Below are 24,419 nucleotides of genomic sequence, written 5' to 3' on the forward strand. Positions count from 1 at the left end.
AGCTTTGTGTTGTGGATTGGTGGCACTTGAGACAGAGTTCAGACTCCAAATGATTTTATCAGGACGTGGTGATGAAACGAGACTCAGTCACAATATCCACAACCACAACCCTTGACATTTCCAAAGCTTTAGGTAGGGCATGGAATCGTTCCTTCACTCGTTAGCTGAAACCCCAACTTTCTCATGATCTCAGCCTTAAGAACGTCTCCATAAAATTTTAAAATCCTCCCACTTCTATGTTCTTCCCTCCTTGTCCTCTCTCCCTCGACATCTCTCTCTCTCTCTCTGCCATTCTCTCTCCAGCTCTGTCGTTCTCTCTGTTTCTGAGTCTATTTCTGGACCAAACCCTACAATGTATAAACATACTGAACAGTTCAGCACCTATCTTGCAAGACTGAACTGCACATGTGCCAAGTTGTGTGTATAGCCTGAACTATGAAGATACAGGTCTACATCATCCACGTGCTTAACTTTGCACAAGACCGTTATTGATGTGTCCCACACCTTAGTACCTCACGACCTTGCGTACACTCTTTTGTCTACCCACCAGCCTCAGTGGCAGTCTTTTTCCACCGGTCAGGCACAGACAGGTCTGAGAACACAGAGAAAGAGACTGGATCTGGCCCACAAGTTTGACATCCCTAGTCCAAGCTCTCCAGCAGACTTGCAATCTATTACTTTACCCAGAGTCTACTGGTCCTAGCTGGACAAGCAGCGGGAATGCTTGGCAGACAGCGAAATCAATGGCAAGCTATGCACTTTTAGCTGGTTAGTTACTCCTGGGAAGAGTGATTGAGGCCAAGACACTAGGAATTCATTTAAAAATCCTCTTAAGGTTATAATGGGATTATAGTAGGGTAGGGAGTCTCGAAGGATGAGATGGGCCAAAGGGCCAAGATCGTATGAAGATCTGGGGAAGATCTTGTGAATCCACAGTGATTGCAGGACCTCCTGCCACTAAATGACTGTAATTAGCATTCCACTCATTTCATTTTGAACGCTCATGAGATTACTGGCAGGTGCAGGTGCAGGCAGACTTTATTAACAGTAGACAATGCTGCTTGTAATCCAAGTGGAAAAACACTTTGGCACCGTAATTACAATGGTAACACCCCTTTCTGAATCGGGTGATTACATGTCTGGTTGATGCTGGTGGGAAATCAAACCAGAAAACACAGATGAAGGATACTTCGTCAATTGATAGCTAAATTACAATTTGAAGTAATAGGGAGAGAGAAACTCTATACCACATGACAAAATTATGCCCATTAGGCCCATGCATCTATCTTGTGTCAAAATGTCCCAAAGCGCCTTCAAAGGATATTTACTGTAAAATGTAGTGACTGTGCATTTGTAGGTGAGCGTGGCAGCCGATTGGCACACAGGAATGTCCCACAAACGTGAAATTAATGACCAGTTTTGCCTGAGGGATCACAATGTGATCGTTCATTGTGATCAACGTCATTGGAATAGGCACAGGTGGGATCTCGATTTAACATCTCATCCGAGGGACAACACCCCTGAAAATTCAGTGCACCCCCCAGGAATGTAATGGAGAATCAGATTACACCAGGAGCTCAAAATCCTGATACGCAGCTTGAACCCATAACCTTGATTCAGAGACGAGAGTATTTGCCTACCAATATACAGTCACTACACTTCTCAATAAATCCTGTGAAGCACTTTGAGATGTCCTCCTGATATGTAAGGCGCTAAAAAATGTATATCAAATGTAAGGAATATTATTATTAAAGATGTTATATCAAATGTAAAGATTATTACAAAGTGCTGAAGTGGGCCCCGAAGGCACCTGCCCCAAGTCTGACCTAACGGTCCACCGACAGATTTGGCTGGACCACATCAAAACATACCACTATGTCCTCGTCTCCACCAAATCATCCTTCTACTCCAAGATAATCTTGGAGGCGAAAGTCAACCCCTGGCTCCTAGTCTCCACCACCAACCTTCCGTCCACCCTCCCATGCCTCGCCCATTCTCTCCTCAAGCTCTGACTGTGAGGAAATGCTAGATTTCTTCGAGTCCAAAATTGAGGGGATCCGTTCAGCTGCCTCCGCCCTCCCAACCGCTATTCCCTCCCCATTTCCCTCCGATCAATACCCATCCTTCCCTCCACATTTTCAAACCTGTCTCCCCCTTCCCCTCTCATCACCACCATATCCAGCGTGAAACACACTACATTCTCCCTTGACCCCCATCCCCACCCTTCTCCTTACCTCCCAGCTCCAACTCCTCACCCCTCCACTCTCCGACACTATCAATCTCTCCCTTTCATTGGGCCCATTACCGTCCCCCCTAAAAACAGCTACAATCACCCCCATCCGGAGAAATCTTTCCTGGACCTATCCCTGCTTTCTAACTACAGGCCCATCTCTAACCTCCTTTTCTTTTGAAGGTCCTTAAAAGAGTCATAGCTTCCCAGCTTCGCTCACTTCTCTCCTACCAGCCCTACACGCGCCCCTCCAATCGGGTTTTCATGCTGCTCACAGCACGGAAACTACTCCGGTCAAGATGACAAATAATTTTGTCCATCTGTGACCAGGGCTCCCTCTACCTCCTCATCCCCCTCAACCTCTCTGCTGCCTTCGATACCGAAGACCACTCCATCCTCCTCCACCGCCTCTGCTCTCACCTCAACCTTCAAGGTTCTGTTCTTGAATGGTCAGGTCTTATCTCTTATCTCCAATTTGTCTCTGCCAACGGTTTCGCTTCTAGCCCCCGCACAGTCTCGTGTTTTGTTCCTCAGATCCTCTGCACTCTCCTCTTCAACTTCTACATGCTCCCACTTGGTGACATCATCCGCAGACATGGGGTCAACTTCCATATGTAGTCGGATGACACCCAACTCTAATTCTCTGCCTCCACCCTCGATTCCAGGACAACTAACGTCCTGACAGATTGTCTGTCAAACATCAAGTCCTGCCTCGATGAAAGTGAACTTTCTACAGCTGAATGTCAGTAAGACTGATACCCTCCTGATTGGCTTGTGCCAGTACCTCCATAGCTCAGGCACTGGCAGCATCAGCATCCATGGTTGCACACTCCACCTCACCAAGCCAGTTAGGAGCCTGTACGTCTTGTTCAACCCTCAAATGTCTTTTCTCCACCATATCAATGCCATGACCTGCTCTGCCTTCCCCCACCTCCGCAACATTCCCAACTCCGCCACTGCCTCATCCCTCAGGCTACCCAAACCCTCATACACACACATTCATCACCTCAAGGCTCAACTACGAAAACTCCCTCCTTGTCGGCCTCCCCAACTCTTCCCTCCATAAGCTGCAGATCATCCAGAATTCTGCAGCACGTGTACTCTCGCGCACCACGCTCCGTGACCCATCACTCCCACCCTCTCCCGACACCACTGTCTCCCCATCCCTCAGAGGATAGAATCCAAATTCCTAGTCCTCACTTTCAAGGCTTTCTACAGCCTTGACCCTCCTACATCTCTGACCTGCTGGCCCCATATCAGCCTGTCCGCTCGCTCCACTCAGCAGGCTCCAGGTTTCCCACCTGACCCGCCCTACCATCGGAGGCCGGGCTTTCAGCCTCTCTACCCCACTCTTTGGAACTCCATCTCACAATCCCTTCCCTTCGCTCCCTCTCTTTCCTCCTTCAAGGCACAACTCAAGACCCTCCTTTTTGACCGTGCCTTCAGCCGCACTCCTACGCCTCATCCCAACCCTGTCCCCACCACAAGCTCAGGTCCTGATCTCTGACTATTCAGCACCTTTGGATATCCTCCTGACTTGAAAAGCGCTTTACAAATGTACTTTTGTTGTTGGTGTTGTTGCTTGTGTTCAGAAATATACATCTGGGTTAACTAAACAAATGCCCACAGACTAGAGATCAACTGAAGACGGCCTTGCTGTTAGTTACCCTAACCCAGCTACAGAGAGAGTGAGCAAAATGAACAATAACCAGTCGCTGCCCAATAGGCGAGCCTTGCAGTCTCCGCTGTTTGACTGTACAAGCTGTGGGTGCCAGAGAACTGCACTCAATTTAAGAGTATTTCCCAATAGGCGAACAATAATATTTAGGACACCAACAACCGTTTCCCAGGCAACCGCATATCCAGTAACCACCACTCGGTCACAATTACGTTCTGAAAACAATTTTCCAGGCAGCAAATTGCTAAGATTCTGTTTTTTTGCAAACCGTAAAACTTAAATTGAGGTGCCTCTTGATAAGTACTTCAGCATTGAGAAAGAGTTCTCTTGCCCTATTTGGCTTGATCAGTCTATGCGACGAGATAACAGGAGCCCATTACTGACAGTTATTATATGGAACCACTAATAGTGAAATTCTTCCTCATCCTCAGTATGATAGTTATTCCTGAGGATTTTCCGATGCTCTTATGACTGAGGCTACAACCAGGATACCGACCTAATTCAGTCAATATCCTGTGGATTCCTGTAGCTCAGTGGTTAGAGCACTCAGCTCACAAGCAAGAAACCTGAGTTTGATTCCCAGCAGGGCGAAACGTTGGGCAAGTTTCCTTACTCCGCACGCCTGTCTACTCTAACAGCAAGTAGGAACCTGGTTGTTAGTCGGATCTCTTTTCCGGGGTTAATAATTCCTTCCAAAAATGTAATAATAATAATTTGTTCACTCAATCCACCACTGTTGGTGGGACGCTGCTGTGCGCAATTGGCTGCCGGGTTTCACCCACAAAATATACAGTCAATTCACTTTGCTGTATATTCTGTAAAGCACTTTGAGACATCCCGAAGGATAAGGCACTATATCAAATGCAAGCATTATATTTATAAGTAGTGTTCAAACTCTGACATGAAGAGAATAAGAAGGCAGTGAATATTTTTCGACTGGTTGAGTGAACAGGAGCAAACTGATGTGCAGATGGCAGGCGGTGGGTGGTGAGTGGATGGATGGAAAAACAGGGGGACGTTTCATAACAGATTCCAGCACATCAAAACTGTCATGAAATGCTGGAAACTTTCCCCTCAGTGTATCAGCAGCTATTTTCTTAATTCTGTTCTGATCAACAGCAACTAATAAGCATCTCAATCACACAAAACCTGGAACCAGGTTACAAGTTATATTATTCCAGTGGCACATTCTGCTGCGAAGAATAATTTACACATTGTGTTCCAACAACTTGTGATATTTCATTATGGGTTTGCTATAAGAAATCTCATTGGAACTTCAGCTCTCCCGACCATATCATTGACTCTGTCGGAGTAGAGTTCCCTCCAAGTCTGTGGGCATTAGTTGATCTCTAGTCTGGGTGCCTTAAGAGGTTTCCCCCTACTCGACTCAAATTGCTAACAGGGAATGTACCTAGGAAAGCCGCAACATCAGGTCTATTTTTACGTATGTTTTGCTGCCGCTTGTTGAAAGCGGCTTCTCATGGAGTTAAACTGAGATAAGCATCACTGGCTCCACACTACTCTGTTTAGAATTCTGTTTTCAATTTAAAACGCAATGGCTTGGAGGCAACCTAGCTAATCATCATAGGTTTCTGCCTATCAAGGCTGCTGCACTGTAACCACCAAGTAATCTAATATTGCTTCGTGGCAGTAAGTTTTCATTTAGTTTACTGGCCTGACCACCCTTGGACATTTGGGCAACTACTAAGGCCAAGAGACCACTACCTGATGGCCTTTCCAACCACAACAAGGCAGCTTTTGCAAGGGTCACGGAGTAGGAGGTTGCTCTGAAAGTGCCCTAAGGGAGCAAGCATGAAAGCCTGTCCATCAGATGCCAGATGGGAAATTCAGTTTCATTGTCCGAGCTAAATATAGTTGGAATGCCAAGCCACAAATCGGCATTATCCACCAAACAGCACGCAAGCACAAATATTTCAAAAAAATCCAAATAAACACAAAGAGGAGCAATTGTTCCAGTCCAGTACAGTACCTATTTTGGCATAGTTGTCGACTGTTAAATCCTTCAGTCCAATTTTCTTCCAGAAGCAATCATCCCACCCCTTGTCCGCTGAGTAAGTCCATTTGCAAACCAAAGTGCAAAGAGATCTGGAAAGCAAGGTTTCCCAAAAAAAACAATTACCTCTAACGTCCCTTTGGATTCAATCAATGTGTTTCACAATGTTCCGGAATTTATTACGGTACAGTTGGACCCAACTGAATTGAGCTTTAGTATATCTAACCCATACATAGTAACAACAACTTACATTTGAGTAGCATCCTTCACATAGGATAACGTTTCAGAGCGCTGCAGAGGAGCGGGGTCAGGCGCTGAGCAAGGGAGAAAGAGGAGGGGGAGGTGACCACAGGCATTGTCGAAGACAGGTTTTCAGGTGGAATTTAAAGATAGATAAGGAGGGTGGGGGGGGTGTTAAGGCGGAGACACTGAGGCAGGGAGTTTTCTGGTTCGGTATGTTCGAGAAAGAGGTCGGGGAAGCTGAGGTCAGAACCGGAGATAAGAAGACATTGGCAGGAGCCGAGGAGGATGGCTTGACAACTGAAGAAAGTTGTACCATGGATTTGTCGTGTGCTGTTAATACAGTAGGTTTCTGGCACTGACTGACCAGCTTCCTGCATGTGGCTCGCATGTAGAGAAGGTCTCCCTGCCTTAATGGCTTCCTAATAACCACCGGAAACACGCACAAGACAGTCAATGTCATCGGTCATTCTATAGCACAGCCCTTTATAATGCGGAGTGATTTTATGAACCCAAACCGGGTGTGACTAGTTTGCAGATTGAATAATAAAGTAAAAAAGAAGAAACACTTTCACTTTCATAGCACTTTATCACACTGAAATGTGGCAACGTACTTTGAGAAGCGCTTTGACATATCTCAAAGACATGATAAGGCTCTATATATGAAATGCAAGGATTATTATTATTGCAAGGAATTACTGTTGATCAAGCATTGATCGTTTCTAGATAAATGCAGCAGCCAATCTGACCACAGCAACGTATTCTAAAATGCCTTCAGAGGTGCAAAATTCCTCCTCACCTTAGTCTGCAAGACAATTTGGTCTTAAAACTTAATTCAATCTATATTTGGAAGCTCTTTTAAGTAACTGCACACTGGCTTCTAAATTAAGCCTGAATTCACAGAATCATAGAATATGACAGCACAGAAGGAGGCCATTTGGCCCATCTTTGGAAGAGCTACCCAATCAGTCCCACACCCGCGCTCTTTCCCCATACCCCTGAAAAGTTTTCTCTCTGTGTAAAAAAAAACTCCCCTCAGGTTCTTTTGCCAATTATCTTAAACCTATGTCTCCTGGTTACCAACACACCCACCAGTTGAAACAGTTTCTCCCTATTTACTCTATCAAAACCCCTCATAATTTTGAACACCTTTATTAAATCTCCCCTTAATAGTCTCTGCTCTAAGGAGACCAATCCCAGCCTCTCCACATAACTAAAGTCCCTCATCTCTGGTACCATTCTGCACAATTCTTAAACTGGTCTAACAGGTAGCATTTTGCTTCCCTGGCCTCCCTGCCAGTCAAGCGAGAATCTGGCCATCACCAATACATTAAGCCCACTCCACAGAGTGGAATGCATTGACGTAAAACTGACTAGACACATGAATGTGAAATGCTTTGTGGAATATTGTCCACACCCCCATCCTCCCCCACCAGTCTATCAGTAGTAAGCAACTGGAATTATCTGACATTCCAGTGAGTCTGTGTTTCTGATGTATATTGGGAACTTCCACCTCACTGAGCAGAAATAACACCGTATTGTTGAGGGCGGAGGGCGGGGGAAGTGCCATACAGTGCTGGAATGTGATAATCGTCAGCTGCAACAGTGCTGAATAGAATCCTTGGGAAACCTTAGCTTTTACTCTCAAATAGAAAAGCCAGATCTTGCATTTTTATGGAGCTTTACCATGTTGGGTTGCGTAGTAGTGATTTGGTCACTCAGTCCATGACTGTTTGTTGTGCGCGATTGGTTGCCGCATTTCGCCCACTGAATGCGCAGTCACTGCATTTTATAGTATATTCGGTGAAGCGCTTTGCAATGGTCTCGAGGACGTGAATTGGAGCTATAATAATAATAATCCTTGCATTTGACATAGCGCTTTTCAAGTCTCTAGATGCCTCAAAGCTTCACAGAATATACTGTAAAGTGAACTGACTGTATATTTGTGGGTGAAAAATATCAAATGCAAGGATTATTATTATTGAAACTTCATAAAGTTCTTTGCAGTAATTGCCGACAACTGTGGTGTGTTTCTGTGTGATCACAGCTCCGTGTCGTAGTGCAATGTGTGTGGCAGCTGAGTGGGAGGAGGTCACCTTGGCTGTGATGTCCGCTGCAGTCGACAGGCCTGCCAACACCACTTCCAGGGCTCCCACATGAGTAATGCCACTTAGGGGGGTGGGGGCGGCCGGGGGAATACTGGAGGGAAATCAGTGCCCGTGAAAGCAGACCCCAACAAGAGGAGACTGGGGACCACACGCTGGGGCAAAATGTTGGGCAAGTTTCCTTGCTCCACACGCCTCTGGTTACCTTGCAGTAAGTAGGAACCCGGTTGTTAGTCGATTGTTGGATCGCTTTCCGGGGGTAATAATCCCTTCGAAAACAAAAATGTAATCACTCAATCTACGACTGTTTGTGCAGTAGGCTGCTGCATTTCGCCCACAATTAACTTTACCGTCCATTCTGTGAAGCTCTTTGAGATGTCTCAACGACGTGATAAGGCGTGATGCAAGAATTATTATGACATGTCAATGAGAGAAAATTGGAAAACTAATTGGACACCGAATGTTTTTTCAAAAAAATCCATCAATTTTCCGGCATGATATCCTTCTGATTTGGAGAGATACAGCAGATTCTTCCAATGGACAATGCCGGAGGTGGAAGCAACATCACATCTTTAAGGTTATGCTTTCACGGCAAGAGACCACCCATGAAACCACCTCCCACACACACACACACACGCAATGAATTTTGCTACTGCAACAAAACAATCACTTTTAATTTCTGTGACTCCTCTTCTTTATAGGAAAAGCATGTTTGTTCGACCTCAGGGTGAGTTCCCAGCGCTTATCAAACAGCATGGTGTCATCCCCTCCCCTCACCCCGCCCCCCATCATTACACTTGCAATATGAACACTCCGACCAGATAAGCTGCTCTAAGTATAAAAGATAGTGTGTCCCATTAATGGATTATAAAAAAAATCCACCCAAATTCGGGGGAGGGAGGGGGGTTTGCAGCATAAGATCTTAATTTTAACAATGCCGTTTGGTACTGCCTATTTCCACAGCAACAGAGGGTTAAAATTGATATACTTTAATAAAAGCTTTGCCTCTATTTAATGCTGCTTCAATAAAGCACTCAACCTGAGATGAACAAGGATGGATGAGTCTTAATAGTTAAATAACCTTTAATTATTTCTGTGCTGTGTGACTGTACCTCACAGCAGAAACTCAAACCTCACCAACTTGATATTAACACAGCTGAGACCTGAAATTCCATCCGTTCTTTGCCTGCAAAAGCATTTTGTCATAAAAATTTAACACGGTGCGGAACGGTTGAAATTTCTCAATGGTTGCCTTAATCTGGACGCACTTTTAACTGAAGCACCGGAAAACCGGCTTCCCAATTAAGAATTTTAAGATTTTACCACAATCCAGGGCCATCTGAAATTTTAAAATGATCTTAATATTAATAGTAGGTTTGAGCGAGCAGCTCTGCACCCCAACCCCAATTCCACACTCCTGTTTACCTAGCAGTAAGTAGGAACCTGGTTGTTACTCGATTGGCGGATCACTTTCCAAGGGTAATAATCCCTCCAACAAAAACAATTGACTGCTGCGTTTCACCCACAAAATACACATTCAATCCACTTAGTGTATCCTGTGAAGCGCTTTGAGACATCTCAACGACGTAATAAGGCGCTATACCAAATGCAAGTATTATTATTATTATTTGTAATGCACTTTTCACACCAGGAGGATGTCTCAAAGCATTTCACAGGGTTTAACTGTAAAGTTAAACTGTGTATTTGTGGGTGAATGCGCCAGCTCATTTTCGCACATCAGTGTTATAGGGTAAGACCAGAATGATTTTCAAGCCTTTCGCACGATGTGTGTTGAATCTGCATTGTAGCACATCCCTGAGTGAGTGAGTGAGTGTGCATTCCAGACAAGTTGGAGCATGCAATATATTTTTCAAATCAAAGGACCCAAAAGGTTCTGCTGCAATAAGCACAATTTGTTGCTAACTACTGCAGTACACTGCTTTCTTCATTTTGTTATGTGGTTTCAGTAAATTATAGACTCCAATTTCTTGGCTCGTAAAATGCTGCAGTTGTAACCTGGCAAAAGACAACTCTTCGCACACAGCTTGACAGGCATTCCACTTCTCTGAGAAGGAGAGAGAGCTCTGCACATTTTGGAGATGTCACATTTTGGGAAGAAATAAGCTTTAACTGCAGAAGTACTTTATCAGCGATTCGACACCAGCCGTTCCCATAAGAGATCAGAATCGGGAATCAATTTAGCAGCCCGTTTGGCATTTAACACGTCAAATACTAATATAATGTTTGCGTTTGATCCCGCGCCTTTCACGGAGTCAAAACATCACAAGAATCCTCAAGGATTTATTGTGAAGTGTAGTGACTGTATTTGTAGATAAATTCAACAGCCAATTTGCGCACAGCAAAGTCCCACAAACAGCTGTGAAGTAAATGACCAGTTTTATTATCTAGGGGATTTTTGGCCAGGAAATGGAGAAAAACTCCCTTCTCTTTCACAATTGCGCCATAGGATCTTTAATGTCTACATGAACAGGCAGACAGGACCTCAGGTTTAACATCTCATCCAAAGGACATCACTTCTGACAGGACAGTACACCTCTCTCTCTCTCTACACCCACCCCCCCCCCACCCCTCTCCCAGCACTGAATGGGATACCAGCCTAATCCGTGAGTTCAACATGGGCTTGAACCCACAACCTTCTGACTTGGAGGCGACACTTCTGCCAACCGAGTCAGTCTGACACCGTAATGGACTCAGATGTGTGTGCGTTGGACCCCACTGTCAATTCAATCTGTATTTGCAGCCAAAACCAGTCAATAATTATTAACTACAAATGCTGACGTTTCTTAACAAATGTGGGGAGCCATATTCCGACCAGACTTGGTTTGGAAGCCGATTTTTTTTTATGAACTGCAGAAAAATGATTTCGAGATCAGGACTAGATTTAAGAACTTCCCGTAATTCAACGCCATCATAAATTTCAAGACTAAACTATCTCATAGGTTAATATTATTTTATTTAGAATTTGGGATCTTATAATAGCCACACAGAATGTTTTAAGAAACATGACTTTCATCCACCTCCAAAACACCAGCTCCCTCAAAAGTCTCCGATACATTTCAACATTTCTTTTACATATGCTGGTGCACCTCTCCTGAGGTTTTTTTTGCACGACATTTTATAGTATGTTATTGGCCAGTCACCAAAGCGTTCCTTACATCACAAAAGATGTTTGGCTCCCGAGAGCAGCCTTGTAAATGGGGAGGATTGTAATCGAGAGCAGAAATATCATGTGTGGACTGGAGTCCTTTGCAGTCCAGTTAAAGGTTGTATTGAATTCCGCACAGATGCAAAATTTGATTTACTCCCCAAGCTTTGCTGGACAGCCAACAATACAAACAGATAATTATGTCTGGCTGATCTGAGGAGATTGCTGTTTGCGAAGGTTGGTGTCAGTGAAGGACAAAGGATAAAGATGTTATACATCAAAGAGCAGAGTGGGTAGGTTTAATTATTGACAGTTTTAAAACTCAATCTGTCTGGAGAGTCGGTCTAGCACTGCAAAGGGAACACAGGTTTTCTGGCTCAGAGCCAAGATCAGCTTTGTTTTCAAGGGATCTGCTACTAATATCCATTAGGCAAGTAAAGACTTATTTTATTAAATTTGGCTGCATAAATAATGAATGTGCAATGCACTCTACATATCAGCCTTTCTCGCTAATCCCTCAAATGCGGCTATCAATTTTTTTTCCCCAAGAAAAAGAATAGGCACATGACTTCATGTGCCACAACAACAGATAATGACTGACAATAGGCTAACTTCAGGCTGGCAACAGTGATGGGAGTGAATTTGATCTGAAGATGGGAGGTCACTCAAGCTGTTTATTATTGTTCATTATGGTGCTGCAAGGCTGCTCTTTCGACAATATGAAATACCTTGAAAATCAGAACCACGACCGTTTAGAACTGAGCTCAGGAAGCATTTATAATAATAATAATCCTTGCATTTGATATAGCGCCTTATCATGTGATTGGAGACATCTCAAATCCTTTCACAAAATATGCTGTAAAGTGAATTGACTGTATATTTTGTGGGCAAAACACAGCAGCTAATTGCACACAGCAGCATCCCACAAACAGTCATGAATTGAGTGATCAAATGATTTTTTTTTAGGGGTTTATTACCCCCAGAAAGTGATCCACCAATCAACTAACAACCGGGTTCCTACTTACTGCTAAGTAAACAGAGGCGTGGAGCAAGGAAATTTGCCTAAGATTTCGACTCCGTGTCCTCTCACTTGCAAGACGAGTGCTCCAACCAGTACCCTACAGGACTCCATTTCGTCACACAGCGAAGCAGTTGCCAACATGTGGAACGCTCTGCTCAGAAAGCAGAATCAACGGGGAGGGTGAAAAAAAGAGATAGACAAGAGGTAAAGGTATTAGAAAACATAACAAAAGGGCCAAGGCATTGGGATTAAAAGATCTGCCCAAATCAAATGAACTGGTGGAACAGCTTAATGGGCTGTTGTGGTTCTGTTTGCTTATCAAATAATTATTGAAAATGAAATAATCCTTTTGTTTCACAAAACAGAGAGTATTGTGAAATAAAATTTAATTTCAGACAACAGTTAGGCAGAAAATTCCACACAGGGGATGGATGGGGAGCTAGTGGAGCCGGGCGAGGGTTGGGAGTGATAGGATCACAGGGCTCGGTGAGGGTAAGGGTTCCAGAGTTCCGAGTGATGTGAAGCTTCTGGAAGAAAGAGTTGGGAAGGCCGCCAAGCAGGGAGTTATAATAATAATAATAATAATACTTACATTTGATATAGCACTTTTCACGTCGGGAGGACGTCCCAAAGCGCTTCACAGAACACACTGTGAAGTGAATTGACTGTAATATTTGTGGGCGAACGTGGCAGCCAATTGCGTACAGCAATGTCCCAAAACAGTCGTAGATTGAAAATGACCAATTTAATTATTGTTTTTGGTTTTTGGAGGGATTATTATTAGGCTCTGTTAGCATAGTTGGTAATTGGCTGCCGCGTTCCACCCACAAAACACATAGTCACTTTACAGTATATCCTGTGAAGCGCTTTGAGACGTCTCAACGACCTGATAAGGTGCCATATCAAATGCAAGGATTATTATATTATTATAGTCGAGCCTGGATGTGACTAGGCCAACTCCAGCGTCCAATATTGGGGTAATTGTTGGCTCTGTCAGTAACACAATCGCCAGAAGGGTCAGAAGATTGTGTTTCAAGCCCTACGTTGGGACTTTGAGCTCACAATCTAGACTGACGCTGCGTTGCAGTTCCAGGGGGGTTTGGGGGGGAGCGCTGCTTTTCTTGAGACTGTCCACTTCCTCTTTAAAATATGGAGCAGAAAGCGGACTGAACTATTGCCTTTATGTGGTTTGCGTGCTGCTTACAAAACCACGCTTCTTGTTTTATGTTACCATTTCACAATGCAACAAGAGGGATCTGAAAATTGAGAGAGAGAGACTTTTCACATTGATAAACAAAGCTGCTGGCAATGACAAGGAAAGAGTTTCAAAGGCTTAGTGGGTCTGAGCTGTTAGTTCAGCTATTTTGCAGTTGCCAAGATCGATCACCACTGTGGAGAGTTCTTAAATCCAGTCTTAATCTGGGAAGCTAATTTCCCGCAGTTATCAAATTTTAAGGCAAAATGGTCTCACAGGCTAAGACTAGGTGATATTTCAGGAAATGGTTGGATTTGCAAGCATGAAGTTGCAGCCAACAAATTGCAGGCTTCTGTGCTACGTTAATTGATCTTAGCCTGGCCAGATGGTGAGCCACCACAAATGGACCTCGTGCCCCAGAGTTCAAGTGGAAAATCAGCCGTGATTCCCGCTCCTGGGGCCCATATTTTCTCATGGTCTGAGCCACAAGTTCATTCGCTTAACATTTAATTGTGTGCAGAATTTTAGAAGATTGTTACATTTGATCTCAAGCTCGTTTTTCACAGTTCTTAACTCGCTCCAGACTCATGACAGAATTTAAGAATTTTCCAAAAATTTGCAGTCATTATAAGGCAATGATCTTCACCTACAAAGCACCTCTGTTTACCCAGCAGTAAGTTGGAACCCGGTTGTTAGTCAATTGGCGGATCGCTTTCCAGCGGTAATATTTCCTTCCCCCCCAAAAAATGGTCACTCAATGCACGACTGTCTGTGGAACACTGTTGTGTGCAATTGGCTGCTGTGTTTCGTCCACAAAATACTCAAGTCAATCCACTTTACAATAGCTGTGAAGCTCTTTGAGACGTCTCAACGACATGATAAAGCACGATATCAAATCCAAGGATTATTATTATTGCACAATCACTACATTAAGCAGTATCTATCCTATGAAGCACTTTAACACGCCCTTCTACGTTATATAAAATGCAAATATTAGTAGTATTTATCTTAACGCTGAGACCACAAGGTGCTAAAGGGCGGGTTTTGAGAGAGCAAAGCATCGGGCAAGGCTAGGATTCCCCCCCCACCCGGCAGTCAAGTTAGCTGCCGTCAATCACCATCAAGGCTCACACACAAATAAATAAAGGCTGGTTGGGGGAAGGGGAAAAGGATTGTCCATCAATCCATCAAAATTCTGGGCAAAACAGGGTGGTCCATCATGTATACCCTATCCCCCCCCACCTTCCCACCCCGTCAATCCCCACTGTCTTTGTTCGGAAGCGCACTCGCAGAGTGTTCAGGAGTGATGCAGAAAGCGTGCATGTCCTGGAGTGGTGATTAAGCACGTTTGAAAATGCCAGCACTCTGAGATCATGATTGGATTTTCTTTCCCCCTCCAGACAGCAAAACTTCTGATCTTGTTTTTCCCCCTCTCTTCCTCTGTGTGCCCTTTGGCTAGTTTCCTTTGAACTAACAGCCCCTGAGTGAGGATTCACCGCCCAAACAAAAGAGTAGAAAGACGTGAAATTAGCATGACATTTTGTAAAAATAGTAATTACTGAGAGCACAGCCTGGCTAATTGTGTCCTGAGGACTGGATCAGTCTTGCAAGTTACTGAGTGACATAAACATTTGCTGTGTTAGATTCTAAAAACATGAGCTATCTATTATTTATGTTATTCCTCTCTCTTACCCTCCCCTACAGCCACAGATTCATGCTAGGGTAAAGTTGCATGTGTGCTGGCTGGCTGGCTGGCTTCCAGGACTTCGCCCAAGTGACCGTTCATGTGTGAACTTAGATAAATAATAATAATAATAATCCTTGCATTTGATTAGCACCTTATCAGGTCTTATCTTAGAGAGTGAGTGTCTATTCGACTCTGGGGAATGCCAACAGTCTGATACTTTGCTTGGTCTCTCACACACAGACACACACACACTACACTCTCTGTCTTTCCAGTAATAGTGGTAATTCTGGCTGATGGTTCCTCCCGAATTCAGGGACGCTAAGGCCTCACGTCCCTTCTGCTACCCAGGTAACTCAGTCAACTTTTAAATGTCTCCACCCCTCTCCCCACCCTACCTCTGTGGCCTCCTGCTCCCCTAACTCTGACCCCATCATTGGTGGTTTATACCTTCAGCCACTCTGTCCCCTCTCTCTGAAACTCCTGCACATCCTCACACCCTCTCTTCCTCTCCCCTTTAAAAACTCTCCAAAAAAAATCTACCTCTTTGATCGCGCCTTCGGTCTCATCTCCCCCCTACCTCTCCTGTCTCTCTCACACCCTATTCGGGTTCCCACTCCAATTCTGTGAAGCCACTACCGGATGCTTAACTAAGTGAAAGGCGCAGTATAAGTGCACATTGCTGTTGATGGCGATGTTGAGTTGCTGTCAGACAATCCCGTACAAATCTGCTGCTTTTTAAATTCCCCACGATCCCCACCCACCCGAGCCCAAACACACACACATTCCCTCCACCAACGACAACAGCATGAAATCATTTGCAACAACATCCTTTTTTCCAGAAAAGTTTTAAAGAAGGAAAAAAAAATGAGCAGATTATCTAATAAAGCAGTGTCGGATACTGTAATTCCCCCCAGGTTCTTTCGGTGATGTCTGCTGTTTATAGCATGTTAAATAGGTTGCACTGCATCCAGCAAACAGCATGGCTCCCCCACAGTCCACCCCACCCTGCATTGATTTACTGAGCCTAACCTCTCCTTTGCCAGGTGAATGGAATGCGCCCCAGGGCTGCAAAAGGCTATGACTGAACCCGCTTCTTGCCACCTCCTGACAACACTGACCTATTTGTTAGGTCAGGGTATTAAGGGATGCAGGGCAAGGGCGGGTAATTGGACTTGAGGTACAGATCAGCCATGATTTTATAGAATGGCGGAAGAGACTTCAGTTACTGAATCTTTCTATGTAACTGAGTTCTGGGTCTGAAATACTGACTGTCTTTGGACGTCCTTCCGACGTGAAAGGTGCTGTACAAATGTCACGTTGTTGTTGCTGTAACCCACGTCTGGAAAATGGATCGATTGTCCTGAATTAGAACTAATAGTAACTGCAATCCAGATGAAATTAAAACAAATCAAATAATTGTGGATTCTAAATCCTCGGTCTAGCTATGCATTATCTAATAACGATCAAACCGTTTGCACATCTGTTTTTATCATAACAGATACTTATGAAGCGCTTTGAGATGTTTTGACCTGATTTAGGGAATATTAAAAAGGCAAGATCCCAAATCTTTCTTTTCTTCATTTTGGCAGTGAGTGTATGAAGATACAATTCAACCCTGTCCTAACCCAGTGTAGCAGTGTAGGGGGTTGACGAAAATAGACCCCGTGATAAATGGTGCGCAAAATAAAAATGGCCACCGATTTTGCTTCTGGATCATCAGGTAACCATTGACATCACATGCCCGCATTGTCCACAAAAAAAGGATTATCGCGCGAGTGATCGCAGCTGACTGCATGCTGCTACGTATTCTACAGGAACTCTGATCAGTCAGTGTCGGAAGCTAGAAGTATACCACACATCCAGTATAGTATGTGTGCACAACCCACCTGCACTGTAAACACGCTAACGCTATAATGAGTTTTGTAATGGTGAGTGAAGTGAAGTGACTGTGACTTTTCGGTGTGAATGCGCAGAGTGTTTATACAGAAAAATGAAATGGAATAAAAAGATCTGCCATCATTTAACGCTGTGCGAATTTGCGACGTGATAAGATGCTTTATCAAATGCAAGGATTATTATAATTATAAATAAAATGGTGCAACAGACTGAATGACCTGCTCTCCTTCTTATGTTCTTGCAACTAACAGCAGCAGCATTTTAAATTATACATAAAACTGCACGCTAATTTTCTTTGCAATTCCTGTACTTATCAAAGTTCAGAGGAAAATTGGCTGAATTTGGAGAATGGGGAACAGCATGTCAACAAGTTCATTACATTCAGACATTTAGGGAACAGAGCTGAATAACTCCCACAACTGCCTCAACATGGGAGGCCCCAAAATTCCACTTAGCCTTCGAGATCATTTTTGTCTTACAGAATTGCGGAAAATTCCCAAACTCAGCCTTAGGCCCATTCTTTTTCAGAACTACAGAAAACCCGTTTTGCATTTTAAGTGATTCAACAACTTTTCACAATTCTGTCTCACATCCTATATCAAGTCGTCTCCCGCTGAGACTAGGTGGAATTTTTGGGTCCTGGTAGTACTGTATAATCATGCATAGCATTATAGCCATTTTGAACTCCTCTATTAAATCTCTCCTCAACCTTCTTTGCTCTAAGGAGAAGAATCCCAGGTTCTCCAGTCTTATTTTATTTCAAGTGAGATTTTGTTGGTTTACATTGTTCCTTCGACAAACTGGCATCTAAACCAGTGAGAAATGGGGTGGGAGGATGGTTGGTAGCAACGCAATTTCAATTTATTAACCGATTATGATGAAGGCACAAGGCTCAAAACCAAAAGAGGAAGACCGCAACTCCTCAGCATAAGTCCATCTGCAACAAGAGCTCACATTTGTAATAGCGCCCCTCTGTAGCGTCCCAGAGTGTTTGACAGTGGGGGAGCACGACGTGAGCAGGTTCACAGTCGAATAGGAAGATCTGCAATCATTATTAGAGACTGGACTGTTTTGTGGCTGAGATACTGGCTATTTTGAGTCACTTGCCCCATAATTGCAAGTATTTTGGAATCAGGAAAATGACTGTGCAGCACACAGTGCACCGCATGTAAGAAGGCAAGTTACAGCTGAAATTGCAAGTGTTCAGGAAGTCATGTGAATGAAAATGTTTTTGGTGCAGTGGGGGAAGTGGGGTTTGCACTCTGTTTTTCGCACCAATTCGCGTGGTTTGCTAGCCATGTGGATGAGCGCAATAACAATAAAAATCCTCACGTTCGGTATAGCACCTTTCATGTCAAAGTTATCATGTAAAACAAAACCTATCGTTTAAACACTCATCCTTCAAATAGAAAAAATATTATATCTATTCCTATCAATATAATCCTGCCATTGTGAAGGTCTCTAAGACTTCATCCCAATTGAAGGGTGCTATATCAATACAAGTTGTTGTTGTTGTAATATCTCTTGAGATGGCACTATGGCCTCTGTGAAATGCTTTCAATCATTGTTTTGAAAAAAGTCATCTTATTTTGCGAGCCGTTGCAACTTTCCGTTGTGTTGGCCATCAGTTTCTCTTCTCGGGAGATAATGTTATTTACAACTGGGAGATAATGTTATTTACAACAGGGAGATAATGTTATTTACAACACACTTGTTTGCGCCTCTCCCTCCCTCCCTCCCTCCCTTGATCCTTCAATCCCGATCTGTGCACAAAACGAGCAGAAACCAATTCACTCCCTGAGATCATTCTCTTGAAATAGAAAACTGCACAGACCTCTCATATTTCAAGTGAAGCCATACTTTACTGAGAGAGAGAACGAGAGAGTGAGTGAGAGAGAGAGAGAGACCTACTGAGTCAAGCCAGTCACAGTGGGCGTGCGGGTGGGGGTGGGGGAAGGGGGTGGAGTGAGTTAGCAAATGTCAGACAAGAGAACAACAGCACTCTTTCATAATCGGAGTCCCACCCATAATATCACCTGCAGCCTCCCTCTTTCCCTCCTCCTCACCCACATGAGAGTTTCTCAGACAATATCTTATCAGCCGCTCTTTACTATGTCAAATTAAGGGGCATTGTCCCCTCAAGCTCCAGATGACTTCATCTTTTGGCTCAGCATCAGAAAGTCTGACTGGATCGGTGCCAAAACTACATCTGGAACCTACCCTTCCCCCACCCTCCCCTCCAACGACTCTTGCCTTTTTTTCCCCACAGGACTCTCCCGCCCCCTCCCCCACACTCCTATCCCCAAGTAATAAGCAGCCTTTATTGCAGCAATGCCAGACTTTATGTAAACACGTACCTTGTAGTTGCACCTGTGGCTTTCCAAGACAGAAAGTCAGGGAGATCAAAGAAATGGGCCGCTCTATTCCAGCAAATGTCTTGCAGCTTCTGGTAAATGCAAAGGAGACAAGAAGCCCAGTTACTAGCGATATTCCCAAACCCCGGTGAAGATCCCTTTCCTACGTTATTTTAACACATTGCCTGGTCCGCTTCATTCCAATTTCCATTCCACAGAACATTTAAAAGGAATTTACCTATATGCCTTTTCAACCCTCAGCCATGTAATATGTATACGTACACCTATCAGTCCGTGTTCAACGCTATTGTTTCACATTGTTAATGGAGCATTAGCTGCCTCCAGGTATATGTAATCTTTTTTTTAACTTCTTCTTAATGTCTCCTCCCCCACCCCTCACCATTTCTGTCTTCTTTTATCCTCTACTACACAGGGCTCTCTCTCCCCAATCCGTTCCGATGAAGTGTCACACCTGAAACATTAACCTACATTTCTCCTTCAGATGTTTCTAGCCGAGCTGTGAATTTTACATTTTTAGGATATACCTTTGCCGTGTTTAAAACTTAAATACTTAGAATTCCACAACCTGGTTGAGGCCAGATCCCTGGAATCATTCAAGAAACAGCTTGATGATGTAGTGGGAAAACAGGATGGTTAATCTACAAGAATGAGATCAAACAGGCCGAAGGATATTCTTCATCTGAACCTCTCTGGTGATCTTGTGAAAAGGGAAGAATTTCTCCCAGTGTCCTGGCCAACAATCCTTGAGATTAATTAGTCATTTGCTTTGCGGCTGTTTGTGGGACCTTGACAGAAGAAAAGGCTGTCGCATTTGCTTCCAAAAACAGTCAAGATGAGATTTTTCTGTCTGTTTAGCTCAGCTAGTCACTGGATACACTCGCCACGTATTATCCTGGGAGCCACTTTGTAGAGTCAACACTCTCCAGGCTTGACATTAAACCCATTGCACTCTGGATTTAACTCTCATGGCTTGAGAGGTAGTCATACCACGAACAGGGAAAAAAGAATATTGGAAGACAGAAATTCCAGCTTGTAAGGCTTTTGTGTGCTAAAATCTATATCCCACAGAACTGTCGAAAATTTATCTTAAATTGGAAGCTGTTTGATTTCAAGATCCTCATCCTCACCTGCAAGGCCATTCACAGCCTTGCTCCCTCCTACCTCTCCAACCTACTATCCCCCTACCTACCTGCCCGTACCCTCCGTTCCTCTGGCTCTGGTCTGCTCCACGTCCCCCGCCCCAACCGCCCTACCATCGGTGGTCGGGCTTTCAGCCTCTCAGCCCCCAGGCTCTGGAACTCCATCCCCCAGTGCCTTCGCCGCCTCCTCCCTCTCCTCCTTCAAGGCCGGTCTCAAAACCTTTCTCTTTGACCGTGCCTTCAGCTCCCCTCTCGACTCTCTTCCCACTCCTCGCTCCCTCCCTTCCCTCCCCTCACCCTGACCATTTCCCCCTCCTCGCTCCCTCCCTTCCCCCCTCACCCTGACCATTTCCCCCCTCCTCGCTCCCTCCCTACCCTCCCCTCACCCTGACCATTTCCCCCCTGCTCGGGTCATGACCCAACTGTGCAGCGCCTTGGGACGTCCTCCTGACGTGAAAGGCGCTTTATAAATGGAATCTTGTTGTTGTTGTTTGTTCACATAATCCCTTCAAAATGTTTTCTTTTTTGAATAATAATTTGATCAATCAATCCACGACTGTTTGTGGGACGCTGCTGTACGCAAATGGCTGCCGCGTTTCTTCCACAATATAAACAGTCAATTCACTTCACAGTAGACATCTCGAAGATGTGCTATGTCAAATGCAAGGGGTAGTATTACAACAAAGAAGATTCCAAATCAGGAGTGAACTGAACAATTTTCCAGATTCTCTTAAAATGTTAAGACAAAATAGTCTCACAGGCAATGACGCGTTCAAATTTGGCATCTTCCGGGTCTGAAAATATTTTATTGAGCAAAACCATTTTTGGTTACAAAATTTGAAGGGGGGGGTAGAGGGAATTCTTTTTAATTTTACAACAACAATTGGTGGAATCATGCAGTTCAAACTTCCACACATTTGCCTTTGAATAAGTCTCGCACAGTGTTCCCACACTGTCCGAGTCCTTTGAAGTTCCAATGAAATCCGCAGCGTTTTGGAAAATCTGCAATTTCGCAGCCTCCATGTTCACCATTGTCAATTAAAATACCCTGCAAAACTCAAGATGTGAAAGTCTTGTTCTTGAGACTGAAGCCCTGAAATTCCTCACAGTCTTAGCCTTAAGGATAATTGCTTCAAAGAGGAGCCATGTGAAAAAGCGCCTTCCATCTTAAGACTGAATTTAATCATTTTTCTAAATTCTCGCCTCATCTTTAAATTTGAAGACGGAGATTTATGCTAAGACTGTGATGAATTTCGGGCACCCGATCCTCCTAGATTAATGGGTGGCGATGGAGTACAGTAACAGCGCAATGGCCTACCGTGAATTACTGGGGTATGAATGGGAGTATTGTATCTGCATTCCTGAGCACAAGTAGCTGCCGACAAGTGAGCGGACCAGCTGGTGAGATTGATGCCACAGACTTGCTGTATCCTGCATCTCACCCAGGACTTGAGGATAGCCTATACAGACAAAGCCTTGTATCTACCCCATCAGTACTAACAGGCTGCAGAGCACCACAGATTTGAGGGTTACAGCTAATAATAGCCTCTTGATGCTGCACTTTTCTTACCAAAGGTCCGAAATTCCACCTAACCGCGGCCTGTGAGACCGTTTTGTTTTAAAATGATACAATTGCATCATTTTTGTGGCAAACTCTTAAATTATTTCCGGGGGGAAGAGGGAGGCGGGCGGGGGCTGATGGGGTGGGGGGGTGGGCGTTGGAGAGAACTGAAAGATGACTAAATACATGGTCAAACAGGGCAGTTTTGAGGCAGGCTTTGAAAGTCAGGAGGAAGTTCAAGAGAATGGGTGCAAAATGGCTGAAAGCTTGCCCGCTAATGGTGGGGTGGATAGGGCGGGGGACGTGAAGCAGCCTGCTGAGCAAAAGGAATGGAAACTTTGGTAGGGTTGCAGGAGGTTGCAGAGATCGGGGCGAGTCGAGGCCTGGAAGAATTTGAACACAAAATGTTAGATTTGTGAAAAAGATAAAAGGGTAACGTGCAGTGAGCAGAAAGAAGTGTGCCCAGATTAGGTGGTGTAGGTGGAAAACACACCCAACGGGCGTAATGGTCTGTTTCTTTGGTGAACTATTTATGATTTTGCAGCAAGTTTTGCAGTCTATGTGGTCGGGCCCACACAGACTGGACAGGAAAATAAATCGTGTACGATTGCCTTTATCACCACTACCTCACCCCTCAGGCCGCTGAAACTCTTGTTCATGCCTTCATTACCTCCAGGCTCGACTATGCAAACGCCTGCTTGTCGGCCTTCCCAACTCCTCCCTCCACAGACTGTAGATAATCCAGAACTCTGCAGCTCGTGTCCTCTCCCGCACCAAACTCTGTGACCCCATCTTACCCACTCTGGCCCGACTCCATTGGCTCCCTGTCCTTCAGAGGATCCAGTTCAAGATCCTAGTCCTCACCTACAAAGTCCTCCATGGCCTCGCCCCACCCTACCTCTGCGACCTCCTAACCCTCTACCAACCCATCCTCTCCTTCCGCTCAGCCGGCTCCGACTGCTCCACGTCCCCCGACCTACCCGCCCCACCATTGGCGGGAGAGCCTTCAGCCACTCTGCCCACAACCTCTGGAATTCCATCCCCCAATCACTCCGCCTCAACCCCTCCTTCAAGTCCCATCTCAAGACCCTCCTCTTCGACCATGACATCGGCCACACCCCCTCCCTTCCCCTCCCCTCCCTCTCTACCCCTGACCCCAGCTCGGGTCTAAAATACTGTACACTGTCCAGCGCCTTGGGACATTCTCCCGTCGTGAAAGGTGCTATACAAATGTAATCTTGTTGTTGATGTTGTTGTACAGTGAGACCAAGCGTGGCAGCTGATCTGCACCAGCCACCTCCAGCAAACAGAAATGAGATTAATTTTTTTTTCCTTCTGGGGTGAATTTGCGCAAAAAAAACACACGATCCTTGCACCTGACCCAGCGCCTGGTCAACTCAAATTGTCTCAAATCACTTCACAGAATTTTCTGTCAATCCTAGTGATGTAGTATTTGTTGGCAAAATTAGCAGCCATTTGGGTCACAGCAAATGTCCCGCAAGAAAACAGTTATTTTTATTTGGGGGGAATTGTTGGCCAGAAAAGCGGTAAAAGAATCTCTCTTTTTGAATAGAGCCAGAGGATCTTTAATGTCCGAGGGAAGAATGTTGGCCGGTCACCCGGGAAAAGAGAAACTCCATGCTCTTCTTTGGAATAGTGCCAGGGGCAAGATGGCTACGGTCCACCATGACTACTAGAGCAGGCGGACTGAACATTTTATGTTTATTTTACATTTTGCCTACAAAATACAGTCAATCATGTGAAGCACATTGAGACATCTCGACGGCGAACGAATGCAAGGGACCTCAGGTTGAACGTCTGACCTAGGAGTGCGTGTAGGTCTCTAGATGTCTCATGTGAAAATGAAATGAAGCCCTGAGATAATGCAATGGTAATGACTGTCAAACTAACACTACAGAGGTGCACCTGGTTCAGGGTGAAAGACTAGATGCAACCAAATACTGTTGATACCTGCAGAGTGTTCCTTAAGGCTAAAATAAAGAGCTGTATCAATCACTTCACTTTAGGTAATTACTTTACTGTGGCGGGAAGATTATGCTAAAGGTCAAAAGAAAAACGACCTTGATCTAAACCAGCGGTCGAGTAATAACT

General features: G+C 44.6%; 1 protein-coding gene across 2 annotated transcripts in view; it reads right to left on the bottom strand.

The window, feature by feature from the left end:
* Positions 1-24,419, bottom strand: part of fggy (FGGY carbohydrate kinase domain containing) — a 104,454-nt gene that overhangs the window by 60,721 nt on the left and 19,314 nt on the right. For both annotated transcript variants that reach the window (XM_007903693.2, XM_007903692.2), the window contains exons 6-7: positions 19,590-19,678; positions 5,899-6,014 (exon numbers count right to left, since the gene is read on the bottom strand). In XM_007903693.2, coding sequence (XP_007901884.2) covers positions 5,899-6,014; positions 19,590-19,678 — 205 coding nt within the window. The remainder of the gene's footprint in view (positions 1-5,898; positions 6,015-19,589; positions 19,679-24,419) is intronic.

The sequence above is a fragment of the Callorhinchus milii genome, unplaced genomic scaffold, assembly GCF_018977255.1.
Source record: "Callorhinchus milii isolate IMCB2004 unplaced genomic scaffold, IMCB_Cmil_1.0 Scaffold5, whole genome shotgun sequence".
Classification (NCBI taxonomy): Eukaryota; Metazoa; Chordata; class Chondrichthyes; order Chimaeriformes; family Callorhinchidae; genus Callorhinchus; species Callorhinchus milii.